Below are 21,442 nucleotides of genomic sequence, written 5' to 3' on the forward strand. Positions count from 1 at the left end.
GGTCATTTACACGTTTTACCCATTACATCTAATTGCCCCTTCATAAAAAGATGGGAAAAAGCCATAAAAAAAATCTCTTATTATGTTTATTGTGATGAATTTATCTTGAATTTTTTTGTGACGTTTAAAATCCCAAACTATATCAATTTCGAACACGTTTACCCTAAACTTTTTATTGCGACATCAAAACTCCAAACTTGTACACGTGTGATACATTTACCCTCCATCAAGATTCTGCTGAATGATTTTTAAGCCACCTGGGCATCATATCAATTCCGTTTGCCTTCTGTCATCTAGGTAGGCAGAATTTTAATAGAGCTCATCGACGGAACCTTGGCAGATGATAAATGTGTTATCCATGTACAAGTTTAAGATTTTTTGGTATCACAAAAAAAGTTTGAGAGCAAATGTACTACATTGTGCACAATTTAGAATTTTTGGTGATTCTTTCCCTTTTTTTTTTTTAATTTATGTAGCAAGGGCAAAATGAGGGAGATAAAAGTGAGACAACATTAGGTTGGGTATAAACATATAAATACGTATAAATAGATAGATAGATAGGGAGGAAAATAGAAGAGAGCAAGAGAGACAAGAGAGTTAATTTTGTCTAAGAAGTTTCAAGCACATTAAGGGAAAAATGTTAAGAGATCCTCCGAATCACATGTTAAATTTCATTTATCATGTTTTGGGAACATAAAGTATTTATATTTCGAAACACCCGACTCTTTCGAAATATAAAAATCTTCCAATTTTCAAGGTGGGTCGAAGAAACCACCAACGTACGTGTTGGCCATGCAACGAGCCATGTCCCTCCCTCCCTTCCTTTCTCCTTCCTTCCTTCCCCTATTTCACCGCTTTGATTGTTACTTTCATTCTCGTTGTTAGACTCGCCCTAACTTTCATCAACAGAACTGAACAGAACAGAGAGAGAGAGAGGAATGGCTCAGGCAACACTCCCAGCCGCCGTCGACCTAAAGTCCCAGAGCTTCGAGCTGTCGAGCGGCCACGCCATCCTCGCCGTCGGGCTGGGCACTTGGAGATCGGGCTCCGGCACCTCCCCCGCCGTCCGCGCCGCCATCGTCGAGGTCGTAATTTCTGCAGATCGAGCTCGACCCATCCGATTGTTTCTCTCTTTTATTCTTGCTTTCCATTTGGTTTTGGATTTAACATGTGTTTTGGCCGGGATGAGATGAGTGCAGGCCGGTTACAGGCACGTAGACACCGCCTGGCAGTACAAAGTTCAAGAAGAGGTCTCTCTCTTTTGCTCCTCTATCTTGTGCATTCTCTCATTTTTCCACATTCCAAAACTGTGGTGGATATTCAAAGATATCTTTAGAATTTGGTTAAATTTATATTCCAAGTTCCGGATTTACCATCGTAATTTCTGGGAGACTACTAATTTTAGTGCTGAACTAGACTGATGCCCCTTCGATGCATAGATTTCATATAATTTTTCAATACCGAAACTTAGGCGATTGGTTTTTTATCTTTGTATTTTTTGGAAGGATTTGCACCTAGTTAAACATTTGAATGTATTGTCGTTCAAGTGTTAAGTGTAACCAATTCATTTAAATGAAAATAATACCTTATTAATTATAGTTAACATGTGTCCCGAAACACTCTTTAACAAGACCCTTTTTTGAAATATCAGTTTTTTCCTTTTGTGTTATATGTATTGGTTTGGTAGCGGTGACCTCCTAACTTTCATTTCCCGAATATCTTCGAGTCTTCAAGAAATGATTATCTTATTATGTGATGCTTACAACTTTCATGCAACAGTCATAGTTTTATTTATAAATGAAAATTAAATTAATTAGCTATATTACAATCAATTGATACCACTTGATCATTAATGCAATGTAATAAATAAACATATAGATCTGAAAGGGTTGGGGGGCTACAAAAGCCGGTGTTGATTAATGATTTTGGTAGCTTGCATGTTGCATTGACCTCTACAGCAATGTGTGTGTGTGTGTGTGTATATAAGATGGCCAAAAAGGAAAAGATAAGGAAGGAATCGAGATCCAAAACATGGATCAGAGCTCATATATAGCAAATTGTAACATTTTATTATTTAATTACTTCGCTTAACAATTTCTTAAACATTTTTAACAAATCTTTTCTCCAATTCATAATGAACGTTCTTGATGTCAAGGGAATTAAGAATGTCTCGCTGCTTTTTATCGTAGGTTGGGCATGGGCTCCAGTGCAATGCAAGCAGGAGTTGATAGGAAGGATCTCTTCATCACATCAAAACTTTGGCAAAGAGTAAAAATGATTTTCATATCATAAACTCCTAACTTTTCTTGTTTATTAGCACTAAATGTCCTATGCTTATCTACTGCAGTTGTGTTAAATGCATTTTGATATGCAGGTGCACCGAGTTGTCGCCGGACAGAGTTCGACCCTCATTGAACAACACCCTCCAAGAATTGCAGCTCGACTACCTCGACCTTTATCTGGTTATTGTCCATCTCCAACATGCTTTCAACACTTATTTCTTTGTTAGAGATCGAATTTGACCACCGGCGGGGGCGGCCTAGTTGGCCTCACGCTTATATTTCCCATCTACAAGTCACAGGTCGAACCTCGGTCTTATCAAGCAGCCTTGTGGCTTGGTTTGGTGAATGGGTGGTGGAGGGCTCTAGTGCTTCGGCTGTGTCACGTTGACAAGCTCGCCTACTTCGGTGGTGCTGAGTAGTGAAGGCTCATCATTGTTTAAAAATGAACATTTTGTAACGAGTATGAGACTTTTATGATAATGCTGAGCAGAGTAGTTAGATGGTCGTCCCTCACCATCATTTTCAGGGAGTTGACAAAATTTAGAGCTGAAGTTAAGCATGGGCTTGCTTATTTTGTAACTGACTTGTGGTATTGCAGATCCATTGGCCATTTCGCCTCAAGGACGGATCCAGCCGGCCTCCGGAGGCCAGCGAGGTTTTAGATTTCGACATGGAAGGTGTTTGGAGGAAAATGGAAAATCTTGTCAAGGACAATCTGGTTAGGGACATTAGGAGTCTGTAATTTCACCCTCAAGAAGCTCAATAAGGGTGCGCATGGAATGCATTCCGGAATAAAAATTCTATTCCGGAATGCATTCCGGAATAGAATGGCGTTTGTTAAAAAATTTCCGGAATGCATTCCGGAGGGATTTTTGTATTCTGGAATAAAAATGCGTTTGTTAAAAATACTTGATTCAAGAATGCATTCTTGATTCCGGAATGCATTTTTTATTCTAGAATGAGCTTTTGGCAAGAAAAAGAGAAGCTACTTTTTGTAGCTTCTTGATTCCGGAATGCATTCTCCCTATTTTCTCATAAATTTTTTTTTTCAGAAAATGCATAAAAATTGAAAAATTCTAGAAAAATTCATAAAAATTTCCAGAAAATAAAAAAAAGTCAGATTTCGGGAAAATATGAAATTTGGTGAATTTTTTTTAAAAAATAAAAAAAAAATCAAAAATTTCAAAACTTCACAGAATAGCTTAAAACACATGTGGCCACCCACTTTTAGTGAAATTTAAATTTTTTGAGGTGCCCAAAAAAAATCAAAAATTTCAAAACTTCACAAAATGGCTTAAAATACCTGTGGCCACCTACTTTGAGTGAAATTTAAATTTTTTGATGTGCCCAAAAAAAAGAAAAATAATAAAAAAATAAAAATTTTCAAAACTTCACAAAATAGCTTAAAATACCTGTGGCCACACACTTTGAGTGAAATTTAAATTTTTTGAGGTGCCCAAAAAAAATCAAAAATTTCAAAACTTCACAAAATGGCTTAAAATACCTGTGGCCACCTACTTTGAGTGAAATTTAAATTTTTTGATGTGCCCAAAAAAAATAAAAATAATAAAAAAATAAAAATTTTCAAAACTTCACAAAATAGCTTAAAATACCTGTGGCCACCCACTTTGAGTGAAATTTAAATTTTTTGAGGTGCCCAAAAAAATAAAAAAAATAAAAAATTTCAAAACTTCACAGAATGACTTAAAATATCTGTAGCCACCCACTTGGAGTAAAATTTAAATTTTTTGAGGTGCCCAAAAAAATAAAAAAATAAAATAATTCAAAACTTCACAAAATGGCTTAGAATACATGTGGCCACCCATTTTGAGTGAAATTTAAATTTTTTTAGGTGCCCAAAAAAAATTTAAAAAAATAAAAAATTTCAAAACTTTACAGAATGGCTTATAATACATGTGGCCACCCACTTTGAGTAAAATTTAAATTTTTTTAGGTGCAAAAAAAATCAATAAATCAAAACAGATTTCTGTTCCAGAAATCAATTTCTAGAGCAGAATTAGTCATGTTTTACCAAACAGATTTCTCCTTCAGAAATCAATTTCTGGCAAGAATTCCAGAAATCAATTTCTGGCAAGAATTTAATTTCTGGAGCAGAATGGTTACCATTCGCACCCTAAGTTGCTGGAATTTACTGAGACAATGCCCTCTGTTTGTCAGGTAAGAAGGGATCAATTAACCACCAATTCATTAATTAACTAATCAATCAATCACTTACTTGGATTGAGTTTGAAATTTGGATTAATGTCCATTTTAACGAATTTTTTTGGTTCAGATGGAGATGCATCCGGGATGGCGAAATGATAAGATGCTGGAGTTTTGCAAGAAAAACAGCATCCATGTTACTGTATGATTTCATAAATTTTTTCTCTCTTTTGGGATTCGCAGTTGTCATCTTTTACATGGTATTAGAAACGGAGATTTTGAATTCAATTACCTCTCTTAAATAATATTTTCACGCCTTGTCTTAAACTAAAGTCCGGCCTACGAGTAATTCAATCTAGAATTTTTAGCCGCTACATCACGACAAGCTAACAGCGAAAGAGAATCATCGTAGGCATACTCTCCGTTGGGCTCATCCGAAGGAGGCCGAGATCTGATCCACGACAAGACGGTGGAGAAAATAGCGAGGAAGCTGAACAAGAGCCCCGGGCAGGTGCTGGTGAAATGGGCCCTCCAGAGGGGCACGAGCGTCATCCCGAAGTCGACACACCCCGGCCGAATCAAAGAGAACGCGCACGTCTTCGGGTGGGAAATCCCGGAGCAAGATTTCCGAACGCTCTGCAGAATCCCCGATCAGGTAATGTCAATATCTTGCGCGAGCTTAATCTTATTGTCTAACGCGACAGACCGAGTCGATCATGACCCTAAAAAGTCATCTCGGGTTCGATCTGTTCATTGTGTGAGATGGCCCCACATCAATTTGGACATCATAATTTATTAATTTGTTGCTAAGTATGTCTCTTAATTTTTCTCCAAATCTATTTTCTCAAATGACTAATTAAGAATTGATGGCTTGGCATTGTGGGGGAGTACAGAGAAGAGTGCTTGATGGAGAAGAATTGTTTGTGAACAAGGAAGCAGGGCCATTCAGAAGCGTGGCTGATCTCTGGGATCATGAGGACTGATTCATCAGAAATGTGTGATTGCTGGCTTTGTTGGTCATCCTTCTTGTGTATTTAAGTCAGTCTCAGTGATTTTTGCTTTTGTTGATTAATAAATTAGTGATAAAATTGTTACTAATATCACGAGAATTTATTCTAATTCAAGACAATAATTATTGCTCATAATTATTGACAAATTTATCCTCCGTTAGTGTCCGTTTAATTGGATTAATATTACGAAAAACAACAAATTGGTAAACTTGTGAAAAACATAGGGGTAAAACCCCAAATTGATATGCCCATCAACTATCGCGTGTTATCAAACTTAGCATTTTGATAGTAAAATTTAACGGAAACTAATGAAAGGTAAATTTGTCACAAGCGTATTAATTTGGGATTTTTGGTGATAAAAAACAGGTGTACCAATGTGGGTTTTTTGGTGGTCAAAAAAATAGTTCGGTGTAAAATTATCACAAGTGTACTAGTTTGGGGTTTTTTTTGGTAAAAAAATAGTTTGGGGTAAATTTATCACAAATATACTAATTTGAGATTTTTTGTGGTATTAATCATTTATTCAAAACCCAAAACAAATTATTCAATTTTTTTTTTATCTCGGTGCCTTGTCCAATCAAACAACGTCAAAACAACCAAGTGCGGAGCTTGCGAATCTTGATGCACAACATTCCATTTCCACCTCATGACTTGCTTAATTTGAGCTCTCGTGCGATACTTTATAAATTCAATACCATCTCCATCATTAATTATATGAATTTCGTTACAAAATTCACATAATGGATAATCACTAATTAAAATGCGTCTTAATCTACATCATCTACTATAATTGTACTAGATGTATTTTTGAGAAAATAAAGCATATACTATAAGAGCATGAACGATAACCATTTTCTATTTTCCTGTTCCCAGGAACAGATTTGGAACAGCAATTCGTTTGGCAACGTAATTTCATTTTTTTTATTTTGGGACAAAATTTTAGCTCGGAAATAGATTTGGAATAGAAATAAAAAGTAGATTTTTTTTTACTTTTCTATTTTTGGAATAAAAATAGAAAATAAAAATTCTCTTTATTGCTTGCCGCCGCCCCCCCATCATGCCGATCACCGCCTGCCGCCGCCGCCGGCCGGGCATCTGCCGCTGGCCCGCCGAGAACAGGAATTTATGAATAATCTATCGAAAGAATTTTTTATTTTATTTCAGGAGCAGTCGTTATCAAACGCTGCCTCCGATCAGAAGCTACATCGAATGTGGGGACATGCTTTAATCGCTCTACTATTCTCTCACTTTCTCTCTCCGAACAGTGAACATGCATTCCTTAAACCCGCAACAGTCTCCGCCATTAGTACCCACCTTGATTCTCCGCTAAGTCTCCGTCGCCGCCTTCCAATCCGCCGCCCGAGCCGTCCGTGCATTGACCGGCTCCGCCGCGAAGGCCAAAAGGGCCGCCCGCCCGCCCGCCGCCGCCGCCGCCGCCGCCGCCATTCCCCGCTTCCCTCTCGCCGGGTACGCCCTCTCTCTCTCAATCTCTCTCTGTGTCGTTGAACTCGATAGGCGGCGTCGACGAGTTCGTCCTGCCCTTCATTTCTGTGTTGTTTCGGTTTTCGCGTTATCGGTCTCGGTGCCGGAGTTCGTTCCGCGAGCTCTACTGCTGTAAAGTTTCGATTTTTTTGTCGCTCTGTTTTTTGGGTCGAGGAGAATTCGCTGTGCTTTGGCTCTGCGGATTGGCCGTTCTCATGTGCCGTCATCGCGTGTGCGATTTCCGTTTGATTCGAGCTCTGAATTCTTCTCGTTTGCCGCGTTTCTGCCCGACATCAATCTCTGTTCACCGTGAATTCTTGATGGAACTGACATTGGAACATCGCTAGTCTGGTTGAATTTGAATGTGTCGGGAGTGTTCATTCAGTGTATTTACGGTGTACAGTGAAATTGTGTGTGTGTGTGTGTAGGAATAGGATTGAGGGCCATCATGTGCTTGAGTGTTGTGCTCGGTGGATGTGTTTTTTGCAATCATGAAGTTGATCATTTGACAGCAGTGCTGTGGTCTGTCGTGTGTGTGAGGCTTGTGCTTTGTGCACATGGGCGGTGAACACTGAAAATCGTTGAGTTATTAGAATTGAGCTTTATTCTCTGTCTTTCTATCGTTGCCCATCGGTGGGTGCTCAAGTGCAGATATGCGCGCATGGTGTCTCACGTCGTTTTACGCATGCACCTTCATTCAGGGTGTTTCCTTTCTTCTAATGCCTTGAATGGCATCTGTAGTTTTGCAATCCTGTGGTTGTCTCTGTCTCGAGATGACCGATTAGACGTTTGCCGTCAAGCTTGGTTCCTTTGCATACAATAGAATGTGCTTCTGAATGGGTTGGCTTGGCTTATTTAGATCTTCACCTTCTACTTCATCCAATGAAGAGGGGCAATCTCAAAGTGCAAATACTGGTTTTTTTTTTTTTTGGTTACATGATATATATTCAATAGAAATTTCTAACAGGATGGGGACAGTAAAGAATAGGGACACCTACCTTGGAAACACATCTTTTTCTCCAATTATCCCAACTGGTGTTTTAGCTCACAGAAACTTGGGGAAGAATAATCTTGGTGGTGTAATCTTTGGTTGCAAGGACAACACTATGAAGGAATGCCTATCCAAACAACTATTTGGTAAGTCATTGGTGGTTCATATTTGATTTATCGGCACTGCAGTTAACTTTCAACGGTTTATTTTTATATATCATTTGGTTAAGGTAGTAGAATTGTTGAACACGTACAGCGGAGTTTATTCTTCTTCTATTTCCTTCATTCATTGTCACTGCATGCTATCTTGTTTTAATTTGCACTAGTTTTGTTTAAAGTATGAAAACTTATGAGAGTCATTATTAACAGGCTTGCCATCTTCACACATTGCTTATGTCAACCATATTGAACCTGGCTTGCCACTATTTTTATTCAACTACTCAGACAGAAAACTTCATGGAATTTTTGAGGCTGCAAGCCGTGGTCAGATGAATATCGATCCTTATTGTTGGAGCACTGATGTTTTAGAGAAGACTCCATATCCAGCACAGGTATCTCTTATCTATTTTTCCAACACGTTATGTATTGTCTCTTAGTTTTCATTACCAAATGTATGATTATGAGTTGATTGGTTGTCCAATAAGGTTCAAATTCGTATCAGGATGCAATGCCAACCGCTGCCGGAAGATCAGTTCAAGCGAATAATTGCGGACAACTACCATACATGCAACCATTTTTGGTTTGAATTGGACCATGCTCAAACAAGTAAATTGATATCCCTATTTGCATCTTTAGCGATCGCTCCATCAGTTCCCCAGTATATAGTCCAGAAGAGAACAATTTCACAACCTCTTCTCTCTGAGGAAACAAGAGGAGAATGGGAAAAAATGAAGCCTTTTACTTCAATGGAAGAAAAACTCGAGCACTCAAGTGGGAGATCTGATTCTGCAGATCCTTCACTTGCTATTGAAGTAGATGATCAGCTATTTGAAGGTTGTGCAAGTATGAAGCTAGATGGAGGAGATGAGAGGGATTCAATAATTGCGCAACTGAAAGAATTGGCTCTTAGCCGGGAATATAATGATTTACATTCGAATCATTGTTCAGAAGGTAGTTCTAGCACTGAGGGCATAAAATCCGAAGAAAACAGCTTTGTCGAGGCACCTGTGGACCTAGAAGAGAAGAAATTACAGGATTTTCATTCCTCTGTGGACCTAGAAGAGAAGAAATTACAGGATATTCATTCCTCTTCTGATTATCATCTTATCATTCCCCAGGTAGTTTGGAGTGAGGCATCTCAAGCAAAAATAATTAGTAATCTTCCTTCTGCTCATGCTCCCTGAACATTCTGTATGATCCCTCTCTTTGTGTAGTTGATTCGAGAATTGGGAGAGCTCAAGGACTTTAAGATGGAACAAACTCAAAAGATGATTGATTTGGAGCAGAAGCTGGTACTATGAAGCTTCGTTCATACTTTGGTCCTTTGTGTTTCATTTGTTAGCTCTAAGCTTAGAATCGCTTATTGATTTGTGTTTTGGGGATTCTTCTGCCATCAGGTTTGAAAGGGTTGACTATTTTATTGGATTTTAAGTATCACATATACTCTTATATGGCCCAGTGCTACAATTGTTGCACGTAAAACCTTTCGGATTTAGGCAATGTTTTTTACTGACATATTAAGTCATTGGAGACACAGAGTTAAAAGGCAAACTACAAACATTGTCAGGGTATAATTTGTTGCATCTATGCCTTTCTTTGTGCTGCTTTTAAAGGTCATACTCAAAAGGAACTTTTGTCCCTTAAAGGGAAATATGAGGAAAACCCTCTCTAATTCCTTGGGGAAGGAAAATATAGGTTACGTTGAGTTTCACATGGTTAGCTGTAAACTCTATGTTGAGTAATGACATCTCCTGCTAGGTTACCATTATGGTTATACGAGAGAGTATTCTTGTCTTGCTCTAGCTCAGGGACAGAATTAGGATTTTTTCTGCCTTTTATACTGGTGTTCCTTTTGAAGACGGCCTTGGGTGATTTTTTTTGAGGCAGTCTTAGTTTTACTGAGTCTGTTGTGCACAAAACATATGCAGTTTTCCTATGTTTTCTTTGTTGGCTCACATTGTTGTGAAGTTTCTTTTTCTTATTTCTACATGTTTTGTTGCATCATTCACTGTATTTTTGGTTCAGGTTTGGGCAGAAAACGAAATTTGTTATCTGAGAGATCACTGTAATTTGTTGGATTCTTTGTTGAAATCTTCATCGCATGATGCTGTTCCTGAGGAAATCCAATCTTCTGAGGAACTGGATCTTGATCTTAAGGATTCCATCATTATTGTTGGAGGATACGATGGTTCATCATGGTTATCTGCAGTATATTCCTATTTCCCTTCTCACAATGTAGTAAAATCTCTTGCGCCGATGAACTTTGTCCGTGCATATGCATCTGTTGCAAAGTTTAAAGAAGAGCTCTTTGTGTTTGGCGGTGGAGATGGGGAATCCTGGCATGATGCAGGTATTAGAATTGCCATCTTTCGAATCTCCATTGCCATTGTAATCCTATTATCCTAATGTGATAACTATCCTTCTGCACAGTCGAATCATACAGTTTGGCTGAAAATAAGTGGACCGTTCAACCATCATTGAATGCTAAAAAAGGAAGTTTGGCTGGAGCAGTGGTAAGGGAAAAAATCTTTGCTCTTGGAGGTGGGAATGGACACGATTGCTTTTCAGATGTTGAGATGCTTGACTTTGACATCGGCAAGTGGATCTGCGCACGGTCAATGCTACAAAAGGTATAGTACATAGCTTGCGTGTGCTTTTAAAGTTGTCTGGTGAAGCTACAAACGACTGAGTTTTGAATGTGATTAATGAGTCAAAGAGTGTTATTGGCAGAGTGCTCTCAGTGGAGTACATATTTTTCCTTGTAGTAAAAAGTTATAATGCAAAATGTCCATATGTATAGGTACTTCAAATGAGAGAGAGAGAGAGGGAGGGAGGGACCTTCATTATAGTTAGGCAAAATGTGAAGAATTGAATTGCTTATTAGTCATTGTTTTATGGTTGCTTTGTAGTTCAGACGTTCCAGTCATATGAGGATCTTGGGAAAAAGTATGTACTGTCTACATCTGCCTCTGTCATACTTGGAGTTCTAAACCTGAGTGATATTGTTGACAAGAAAAAATTGGCACTTATAAAATTCATTTGTTTTTGTTGTGTTTCCTTTAAAGTCCGCTGGTCATTTTGGGAGGGAGGGAGGGAGAGACCTTCATTATAGTTGGGCAAAATGTGAAGAATCGAATTGCTTATTAGTCGTTGTTTTATGGTTGCTTTATGGTTCAGACGCTCCAGTCATATGAGGATCTTGTGAAAAATTATGTACTCTCTACATCTGCCTCTGTCATACTTGGAGTTCTAAACCCAAGTGACACTGTTGACAACAAAGAATTGCCATTTTATAAAACTCATTTGTTTTTGTTGTGTTTCCTTTTAAGTCCTCCGGTCATTTTGCTTCGGCATTGGGGTTACATTGACTTCTTGAAGTAGCAAATGCATGCTTAGCATAGTTTCTTGATTAACATTGTTCTCTATATAATACTTTACATGGATCGTGAAGCTTTTGAATTTATTCATGTTTTTACTATGATACAAAGGAAATAAGGTGACATATATATCGAGAAAATTACCAAATCAGTTATATACCTATTGGAAGCCAATTCAGTCCTCATCCTTTCAATTTGCAAATATAGTCCTAAATCTTTTTGTGATATGTCAATATAGTCATTCAGGCCAATTTTCACTCGAAAATGTTGTGTTGGCGGTCAATCATCGCTGGCTGTCCTACATGGTACGTCTGCAAGGACTATATTTGCAAAATTGAAAGGATTATGACTGAATTGACATCCATATAATAGGTATAGGACTGATTTGGTAATTTTTCTGATATATATGTCAACTTATTTTGAGGGTTCAGTACGGTAAGGTAGTGCAGTGTTTTGATTTTTAACATTGACCCTGGTATGAGTCTGTGTAATCTAAGTAAGTTGTTTGTAACGAATTCACTGCATGTGCTTACTGATTATTTGTTTCTAGTCGTGAAGGGACAACTGGTACTTTAATAGGATTCCCATCACTAATGAAAAGGCAGGAGTTTGAACACGAATTTACCCTAACAAATCTCTTCTCCGGCCATCTTCTTGTTTCTTATAGGAAAATGAACTTCCTTTTCCTCTCTTTACTATTAAGCATTAATTAACTTCTCACATGCCCTTTTTACTTCCGTGTTTTAATTTGCTTCACTTGATAATTGCGTTTTGGGCATGCTTCTCCTTTTCTCCCAGCGATTTGCTCTTGCTGCAGTGGAGCTTAATGGGGCAATATATGCTACTGGTGGCTATGATGGCAATAATTATCTTAAGTAAGAGATGGATTGTTTGTCATCCTTTTATCTTGTGATTTGAAGTGCTCGATCGTTCTTGTGACTCTCGTCTTTTGACTGACTGTTATCCTTTTTTCTGATAAATCCGAATACATAAGTTGATTTACTTTTATGGGGGGCATTCTTGTCAACTGCTGTGCAAACTGTGAAAGTATCTGGCATGTGATTGACCCATCATATTTTCTTGCAGCTGATGGAAAATGGCAGTGTCATTCCTCATATGAACACTGAAGTGCTTTTGCAATTTTACCCTAAGAAACCTTTACTGGTGAACTGCAAGTTATTGTTTTGTCCATATCTTTTATATATCCAGAAATTCAAAAATACCCTTGTAGACCTAATACTCCTCACAATAAATGAGAATAATCTATATAGTTCTTGAATGGCATATGAAATCTTTTACATCAGAGTTAGCTACAGCAGAGAGTTGGTAATTTTTTCTCTACTGAATTATCTCAGTTCGGCTGAAAGATTTGACCCAAGAGAACATTCTTGGTCCAAAATTGGAAGCTTGACCACAAAGAGGGGCTGCCATTCACTGGTCTCACTGAATGAAAAACTGTACGTATACCTATATGTTCTTTTTGATGCCAGCTGTTCAATTTTATTTTATGATATTTGCATATAGATCCTGGAAAAGCATGTCATATTTTTCCTTGAAGTGGACATGGTACTGTTTCACATCTGTGCTTCTTGTGTATTATGTAGTTTCTCACAACCTAAGTCTAATAAAACAAATTCCTTGCAGTCTCCCTTCTGCTTCTGCATTGTTTCAACTGTAAATTAAGTAGAGCTACCTGTACTCTGCTCAACTTTGAGTGTTAGTTTTCACGAGCATTGTAAGTGTCTTATCTATACACCTTCAATAGATATGCCTTGGGTGGTTTCGATGGAAATTCAATGGTTGCGAGTGTTGAAGTGTATGATCCGCGCCTGGATTGTTGGATGGCCGGGGAACTGATGAATTGCGCTAGAGGGTATTCTGCTGCTGCCGTCCTTTGTGAGTCGATATATGTGATTGGAGGTGTAAAAGCTGATGAAGGCATCGTAGACATAGTGAGTTTTTTGCCCCCCCCCTCCATTTTGTACGTCATGATTCATGTATAATTTTCAGCCAGACATTGGATTCACTCTGAGTCCTCAAAATCTGTCAACCAAACTGCTTATCCGGATTGCTTCCGGAGCGTCGTTTAACTTAAGTCTCAACTGGTATCGTCACAGGTTGAATGTTTCAAGGAGGGCCAGAGTTGGTGCAAAACGTCTGTTAGAGGCATTGGGCAAAGGTGTTTCTTGTCTGCCATTGTCCCGTGAGAGAAGCTGCTTTTATCAGAAATGTTTCTGTATTTTTTGACAGTTGTTGCAGATATCTTTTGACGCATGAAGTTGATCGGTGTTTGAGAGAAACGTTCTGTTTATAGTTCAAAACTAGCGGGGAACAGAGAAAGTTGCATCGGAATGTACAGATGAACTCGAGCTTGCTAATATCACGAGGGGCATTCTTTTGTTTTGTTGCACTTGCACTCTTAGTTAAAAACAATGCTTATAATTCTGTCAAATTACTCTTTCGTAAATTTTGACCGCCATTGATATGAATCTCCTGTCGCGAATAATCAAGAGTTGTATATTCCAACTTCATATACTCTCTCCAAGCCTCATTGATCATGGCTCAGGTTATCCCACTGCATGTGTGGAGAATTTTAATTTCATGGAAGTAGTTTCTCATGTCATGCCCACGTTAGACTTTGCATCATGCTATCTTACATATTCTTTACATGAAATTCCTATGCACACAATTCCCATCTTAGAATAATTGGAACTTCCCATGAATATATGTTTCCATGCACATCTAGGATGTTTAGGTTTTATTATCGATTGATTTCATTTTATTGCTTGCCCCCTTATGTGTGGCCATGTAGATTTGCATGTTTAGGGATGAAAATCAGAAACCATTGCATGAAAGAGGAAAGGTACGGATAACGGTTTCTATGTAAAACTTGCGTAACTAATAAGTGTGCGTACCCACGAATTTCTAGTTCACTGAAGTAATTGTGAACTCTTTTTATCCTCTTTGGGCTCTGATCGATCTATGATTGATTAGTGAGGACTCTTATAGAAAAAAATAAAAGAAACAATAAATTTCCATAATCAATCGAGTATAATTAACGTTACGATCGATGGGGCTTGGGAGAGCCCGTTTCAAGCGCAAGCGCCTATCTCGCGAGAGGAATTTGCTCAGTAATCTGTCCAAACACCTCGGTGATTTCATTCACATTACGATCCATGTTGCAACATGGAGTATTGGAATATTTAAATATTAACACGGTTCATATGGTGGTTTAATTTTTTATAGATCCTGCAAAATCTCACCGAGTGTACGGTCCTTGAATCTCCTACCGTCTAGTCATCCTCCAATGAAAAATTGATATCAAAAGAAAATTTAAGAGAGCATTCTTTTGACCCAAAAGAGAATTCTTGCTAGCTTTCATCATTCCTTCATAATAAACATCCCATAGACGCACTTAGTAGAAAGAAATCTCAAAAACCATGATGAGCATTTGAGTAGGGGCTAAATTAGGCATACTTTAGAATTTTGCATAGAATATGACTTGGTGCTTGCGGGTCTTGCACTGCAAAACTTGGTCCAGCCCCACTCAAGTGCGTACATCTTGGTACTACGACTTTCGTTAACATGTTATCTATTGCTTTGCTTATAGCAGGGGGCAAAGCCAAACACTTCTTGATTATCATTTCCGCTGTTTACTCGTTCTATTATTGATTGACTTCATCTTATTGCTTGCACCCTTATGTGTGGCCATGTAGATTTGCATGTTTAGGGATGAAAATCAGAAACGATTGCATGAAACACCCTTATCAAAGGAGGAAAGGTACCGATAACGGGCTATATGTAAAACTTACGTAACCAAGTGTCCGTATCCACGAATTTCTAGTTCACGAAAGTAACCGTGAACTCTTTTATCTTATTTGGGCTTTAATCAACCTGTAATTGATTAGTGGCAACTCTTCAAGCAAAAATAATGTCATAATCCATCAAGTATAATTAACGTTGCGACTGATAGGGCTTGGGAGAGCCCGTGTCAAGCGCAAGCACCCACGTCGCGAGAGGAATTTGCTCGGTGATCCGTCCAAACACCTCGGGGATTTCATTGGTCGCGACATGAAATATTATAATATTTAAATATTAAATCACGCATTCATATGACGGTTTAATCTTTTAGAGCAGTTGACGTTGATCCCGCAAAGTCTCACCGTATGTACGGTCCTTAATTCTTCTACCGTCTATTCATCCACCAATGAACAATTGGTATCAACAGAAAATTTAAGAGAGCGTTCTTCTGACCCAAAAGAGATATTCACTGAATCGATGGATATTGTTGCACGTCTTACTTTTCTTGCTTGCTAATGTTCATCATTCCTTCATAATAAAATATGCCATAGACGCACTTTGTAGAAAGAAATTTCAAAACCCATGATAAGCATTTGAGTAAGTGGCCGAATTAGACATACTTTAGAATCCTGCATTTATGCAAAGGAAAATGCAACCAGATAATTATAGGAAGACCCAAGTCGTCGCATAGAATATGACTTGGTGCTCGCGGGTCTTGCACTGCAAAGCTTGGTCCAGCCCAACCAAAGTGCGTACATCTTGGTGCTACGACTTTCTTTTACTTTTGTCTATTGCTTGGCTCATAGCAGGGGGCAAAGCCAAGCACTTGCTCTGTTTCATAAGTATAGACCCAAGTCGAAGTAAGCCTCATGAAACGGATTAATTCTAAAATCCAGAGTGCCACATAATATGAGAGAAAGTCGGTAATGTCATTTATACACCCTTGAATCGTCACCAAATGAGTACTCCATTTGAGGGCTTGATTCTTGTTGTCTTGGGCTAAAGGACCACATTAACTATTCGATGTACTCGTAAGCAAGACCGGAGAACTGCCGTATTCGCGAGGACTGAAAAACGGATTTCAACCAATATGAAACACAAGAACTCATCATTCTCGACGATGTCGTCGCCTTATTAAATAAGCGAGAAAAGCCATTTCTATCTAGTCAAGACGCACGACACAAATATAGAGCACAATGGGAACAAGAGACTTGAAATACCAGACTTTTGCGCGTCTTGATTGCAAAGTTTTCTGCAGTTGTCACTAGTGGTGTCGCTAGAGAACCACCATGGGCACACATGTTGGTCAGATCAACATTCGATGACGAATCCGACGAAAGACATTTCTCTTTCTTCCGACTAGGGAAGCTTCATCACACATAGAAACTTACATTTTCTGGTGAAATCCAACTTTAAATCAGAGCCAAGTTCCTCAATTTCTTCATATCGCTCTTTTTAAGTTTAACTTTAGTTTATTTGTGAGGTTCTTGCTAATTTTATCCCTTAGTTTTCAAGTTTATGCAGTGATGTATACCCAATCCAATTTGCACATATTCTATTTCTAACCTTATCCGATATTGCTCGATGATGGTATATAATCATAAACTCTTGGATTTTCATCTTGCTAATAAATTGAAAAGTGTGATTTTGAAATCGTCTTATTGCCTCATCAATTATTTAAAGGCATACGCATATTGCCAATGTAAGCCTCGACTCCATCATTCCCCTCAATGGTGATGAAAAGCAACCGTGCAGGACCATCTTTGAATTACTCCCATCAGTCCAAGCTAAAAAATTTTAAAGAGATGATATCGACTTTGACTTTTTGGTAGACGGTCCACTTGGAGTCAAGTCATCGGGATGCTGCTGGATTTCTTTACGCTACTAGTTATGGTTACGTTTATTGTGATGGTAAATGAAATTATTAACACGTGATATACAAGGTACACCCACGATATATTTGGTTACATTCATTATTATTCCTTTCCTTGCTCTCTATAAATGCCATTTGTCTACTCTGGACAACCCACTCCAACCAATTTCTCAAAGTTCAAGCAAATGCACCCAAGCCAAAAACCTTGAAGCCTAATCGAGTGGCTTTCTTGTGCAATATAGCTTTTGTTTTCATTTTCTTCATCATTCATGGCGAGACATGATAGTGTGAAAATGCTTGTATTAGTAAGTCTGTTGTTAATTTTAGACAATGCATGTGTATGTCTGTGCAAAAACAGAAGCTCATCCTCCATTTGCTTTGAAGAAGAAAGGGATGCTCTAATCCAGTTCAGACAAAATCTCTCTGATACATCTCACCTCCTTTCCCCTTGGAACGGCGAAGATTGTTGCCGATGGACCGGAGTAAAGTGCGACCAAGTAAATGGACATGTCGTCATGCTCCAGATCACATCAGGAACTGATTTCCCAGTGATTTCTTTCACAGCTAGTGATCTGAACTCTTCTTTGCTCAACTTGAGATACTTGAGCTACCTAGAGTTGAGCGGGATCTATTTCGAAAATGCACACACATTAAAATTCATTGGATCGATGAAACAGTTGAGGTACCTTAACTTTTCCAGCTCTTTTGGTTTTTCTATTCCACGTGAATGGGGGAATCTCACCAAATTGGAAGTCCTCGATCTCCATACTTATTATAACATGGGTGTTGTTGAAGACATTCTGTGGGTTTCGCATCTTCAGGCATTAAAGTACCTTGACATGAGCGGATTGAATATTACCGGATCTAGAGACCAGATGCAGGTGATTAGCAAACTCCCATCTTTATTACATTTGAGCCTATCAAATTGCGGGATTTATGAAGTTCACCTGCCTACTTCTCTTCATCTTCAATACCTCGATCTTTCAGACAATTTTTTCAGACGTCTCATCCTGAGCACTATATTTCAAAACATGACTTCTCTCCGGCACCTTGATTTTTCAGGGACTTCTTTCAAAGGTCCCATCCCAAGCACTATATTTCAAAACATGACTTCTCTCAGGCACCTTGATCTTTCATGGAGTTCTTTTGAAGGTCCCATCCCAATCACTATATTTCAAAACGTGACTTCTCTTCGGCACCTTGATCTTTCAGGGAACTCTTTCAAAGGTCCCATCCCAAGCACTATATTTCAAAATATGATTTCTCTCAAGCACCTTGATCTTTCTTGGAATTTTTTCAACTCTTCAGTACCAAGGTGCTTTGATAACTTGAGAAGTCTTGTCGATCTCGATCTTACACACAATCTTTTGCAAAGCATTGAAGGAGGGTTGTTCTCTTTGTTAAGGAACCAACCATTCCTCCGGTCACTATTGCTGGGCCATAACGAACTTCATGAGGAGATATTTTCAGTTGAGGGAAATTCTTCGGGGCGTATCGGGAAAAACTTGGAGCGATTGGAGATATATAATAATTTTCTTGGGGGAGCTTTGCCAAATTGGCTGGGGCACTTGAAAAACCTGACAGTACTTGACCTATCACATAATCAATTAACAGGGGATATTCCAGAGGCATTAGGAAGATTGCAAGTCTTGTTGTCTTTAGATCTCAGTAACAATCTTCTAAATGGCACCATTCCGCATAGTCTCGGACAACTTCAAGATCTTCACTATTTAGATCTTTCAGCAAATTCCTTGAGAGGAACACTTTCCGAAATCCACTTCTCCAACCTCTCGAAGCTGTCGTACTTAAATATCAGCAAAAACTATTTAGCTTTCGAGGTGGATTCCAACTGGATACCGCCCTTCAATCTCTGGTACATTGGGATGACGTCCTGCGAGTTCGGAACGGAATTTCCGCGATGGATAAGAACGCAAGTCAAGGCAACAAAGATAGATCTGTCCAATGCCTCCATCACAGGAACTCTCCCAGATTGGCTAGGTCTCATGTCATTCAACTTCCTGGATCTCTCTTACAACCAAATAAATGGAACTCTGCCGAAATTTCCTACCGAATTGTATTTGCTAGATCTCTCTCACAACTTCATCTCAGGAACTATTCCGCAAGATATTGGCCTAGCGATGCCTAATTTGGAATCCCTGTATCTGAATGATAATCTCTTGAGTGGTCCAATACCGACCTCATTATGCGAGATGGAACTGGAAGTGTTGCACCTTGGAAGGAATGAATTAGTTGGCAAAATTCCTGCATGTTGGAAGGAGAATTTTATGAGTCTCCTTGATTTATCATCCAACAAATTGTCTGGAGTCATACCGAGTTCTTTGGGAAATTTGTTTGGGCTTGGGTCATTACACTTGAACAACAACAGTCTCCATGGAGAAATTCCTGTGACTATGAAAAATTGTACAAGCTTGCTTATTTTGGATCTTGGCGAGAACAAAATCTCTGGAAGTGTTCCACATTGGTTAGGACGAAGCTTTCAGTTTCTACAGATTCTTAGACTGCGAGATAACATGTTCAATGGCAGTATTCCTCCACAGCTATGCTTCCTCTCCGCGCTGCAAATATTGGACCTAGCAATGAATAATCTAACAGGAATAATTCCAAATTGTCTTGGCTATATGAACGGTATGAAACTGAACAAAAGCATAGATGATGGCAACTTAGTCTCCCCTCCTGCACCTTCCGCGCTTGTGGTCTCCCCTGCAGCTGCCGTGCTTTCGCCGATGTCTCCAACGGATTGGACTCAAGAGCATGTGAAGCAGGTCACGAAGGGAATAGACCTTGACTACACAACACTTGTTCTACAGCTTATGGTCAATTTGGATCTCTCAAGCAACAAATTGACTGGGCCAATCCCCGAAGAGCTTACCTTGCTCTCCAAATTGCGAGGCCTGAACTTATCCGGCAACTTTCTTTCTGGAGGCATCCCGTCTAGGATTGGATACATGATATCACTCGAGTCACTTGATCTTTCGAATAATCACCTTTCAGGAACAATCCCACAAAGCTTTTCTGTATTTACATCACTGAGCAAACTAAACTTGTCGCACAACAACTTCACGGGTCCAATTCCCAAAGGAAATCAAATCCAGACCCTTGTTGATCCTTCCATTTATGCCGACAATCCTCTACTTTGTGGCGATCCTCTACTAAAGAAATGCCCCGTTACAGAAGCCCCTCAAGCGCCAGAAGAAGACACCGATGAGGAAAGTAAGATTCAAAAGGTGATGTTCTGCGTTGTCATAATGCTCGGGTTTGCGACTGGATTTTGGGGAGTTATTGGAGTTTTGGTGTACAAGAAGAATTGGAGACGCGTCTACTTCGACTATGTGGATCGTAAAACAGACATGGTCTACGTGATTGTTGTAGTGAAGGCAGCCGAGTTGAGGAGGAGATTGAGAAGAGCATAACAGGCCCGTTCTCAACATCAATCAGTCAAATCCTTCATTGATCTGGAGAAGTTCTTGCTTTCTTGTTTAGGCAGAATCATCTTTGTAGTTGGCTTGTTTTTCCTTATGAGTGGTAGCCAATATTTTGTTTTCTTCAGTTTCAAGCTTGTTCGAACAAGCCGTCAATAAAACGGCATGGTAAGTGCAAATCATGTCTTTTTGTGATTTAGTGTTGCTCAGCTCTTTAGCGGTACTTCGTGTTATTGTACTCATTATATCATTTTGCTTGTCAATGATGTAAAACTCTGTTAGCAATTCCATTCCATCCTGTTTATGCTTTTGCTGATAATTGCATGTTTAGGGTACATCCCAGGTTATGTTTCCTTTCTCAATCTTGAGACATCAAAAAAAAAAAAAAACGTGCATGTCAACAGAATCACAATGAAGGACTCGTGAAAAGCGTAGAAAAGATCCTACCCAAGGAGAGTACATAGATTGAATCAGTCAGCTGATAATACAGGGGCTATTAAACCAGTGAATTACTCGACTTATTAACATTGACAGATCAGGGTCCAATCATGGGAAAATCGAAATTCGATCATTGATAGATTTTTGGAGTTGCTGGTAATTACCAATTCCGATCCATTGGTGAAAAAATATGACCCGGTAACTTGCTTGTCATGTAAGTAAGTCCCCAACATTATCATGAGTTGCTGGTTGATTTTATTTATAAGGGAAAATCAAACTCGGGAAAATTTAGGCCCGCCTCGCTCTCAGACGAAACTCAATTGAGAATTTATGGAAGTGTTAGAATTTGGTCTACATTATGGGTGCCATGTTTAAATAGTGATATAACTAGTGTATAGATTATAGTATGGAGGTTGAGATATTTTTA

General features: G+C 38.9%; 3 protein-coding genes across 9 annotated transcripts; all 3 read left to right on the forward strand.

Moving 5' to 3' along the window:
* The first annotated feature begins 828 nt into the window (after positions 1-828).
* LOC115685144 (aldose reductase) lies at positions 829-5,512 on the forward strand. The gene is given in 11 exon segments (XM_056316777.1): positions 829-1,085; positions 1,200-1,250; positions 2,190-2,206; positions 2,208-2,285; positions 2,321-2,462; positions 2,881-3,012; positions 3,014-3,052; positions 4,422-4,460; positions 4,576-4,647; positions 4,858-5,100; positions 5,339-5,512. Coding segments are annotated over 11 exon segments (1,050 nt in total). The 5' UTR covers positions 829-938; the 3' UTR covers positions 5,429-5,512.
* Positions 5,513-6,679: 1,167 nt separating this feature from the next.
* LOC115685187 (uncharacterized) lies at positions 6,680-13,866 on the forward strand. Of its 7 annotated transcripts, XM_056316573.1 has the most exons (11): positions 6,680-6,922; positions 7,905-8,074; positions 8,297-8,478; positions 8,572-9,204; positions 9,301-9,378; positions 10,112-10,436; positions 10,517-10,716; positions 12,262-12,338; positions 12,819-12,920; positions 13,229-13,415; positions 13,581-13,866. In XM_056316573.1, the coding sequence occupies exons 2-11, from the start codon at positions 7,906-7,908 to the stop codon at positions 13,668-13,670; spliced, it is 2,043 nt and encodes a 680-aa protein (XP_056172548.1). In that variant the 5' UTR covers positions 6,680-6,922; position 7,905; the 3' UTR covers positions 13,671-13,866. The 7 variants fall into 7 exon arrangements, with proteins under 7 accessions (XP_056172548.1, XP_056172551.1, XP_056172549.1 ...); XM_056316572.1 differs by lacking the exon at positions 6,680-6,922 and having other exon boundaries at positions 6,939-8,074; positions 8,572-9,214; positions 9,320-9,378; XM_030610211.2 differs by lacking the exon at positions 6,680-6,922 and having other exon boundaries at positions 6,940-8,074.
* Positions 13,867-17,334: 3,468 nt separating this feature from the next.
* LOC115685145 (receptor-like protein EIX1) lies at positions 17,335-20,606 on the forward strand. Its single transcript, XM_030610159.2, has one exon. The coding sequence runs from the start codon at positions 17,407-17,409 to the stop codon at positions 20,566-20,568; it is 3,162 nt and encodes a 1,053-aa protein (XP_030466019.1). The 5' UTR covers positions 17,335-17,406; the 3' UTR covers positions 20,569-20,606.
* The last annotated feature ends 836 nt before the right edge of the window (positions 20,607-21,442 follow it).

Source organism: Syzygium oleosum, unplaced genomic scaffold, assembly GCF_021117445.2.
Source record: "Syzygium oleosum isolate NSW1041296 unplaced genomic scaffold, Sole_v2.1 Sole_v2.12, whole genome shotgun sequence".
Lineage (NCBI taxonomy): Eukaryota > Viridiplantae > Streptophyta > Magnoliopsida > Myrtales > Myrtaceae > Syzygium > Syzygium oleosum.

Excerpts from the sequence above, each read along its gene's own strand:
- LOC115685187 (XM_030610211.2), top strand. The coding sequence starts at position 7,774 with ATGGGTTGGCTTGGCTTATTTAGATCTTCACCTTCTACTTCATCCAAT. Across the intron at positions 9,205-9,300 it reads ATCATCTTATCATTCCCCAG|TTGATTCGAGAATTGGGAGA; the intron begins GTAGTTTGGAGT and ends CTCTTTGTGTAG. Across the intron at positions 9,379-10,111 it reads TTGATTTGGAGCAGAAGCTG|GTTTGGGCAGAAAACGAAAT; the intron begins GTACTATGAAGC and ends TTTTTGGTTCAG.
- LOC115685145 (XM_030610159.2), top strand. The coding sequence starts at position 17,407 with ATGGCGAGACATGATAGTGTGAAAATGCTTGTATTAGTAAGTCTGTTG.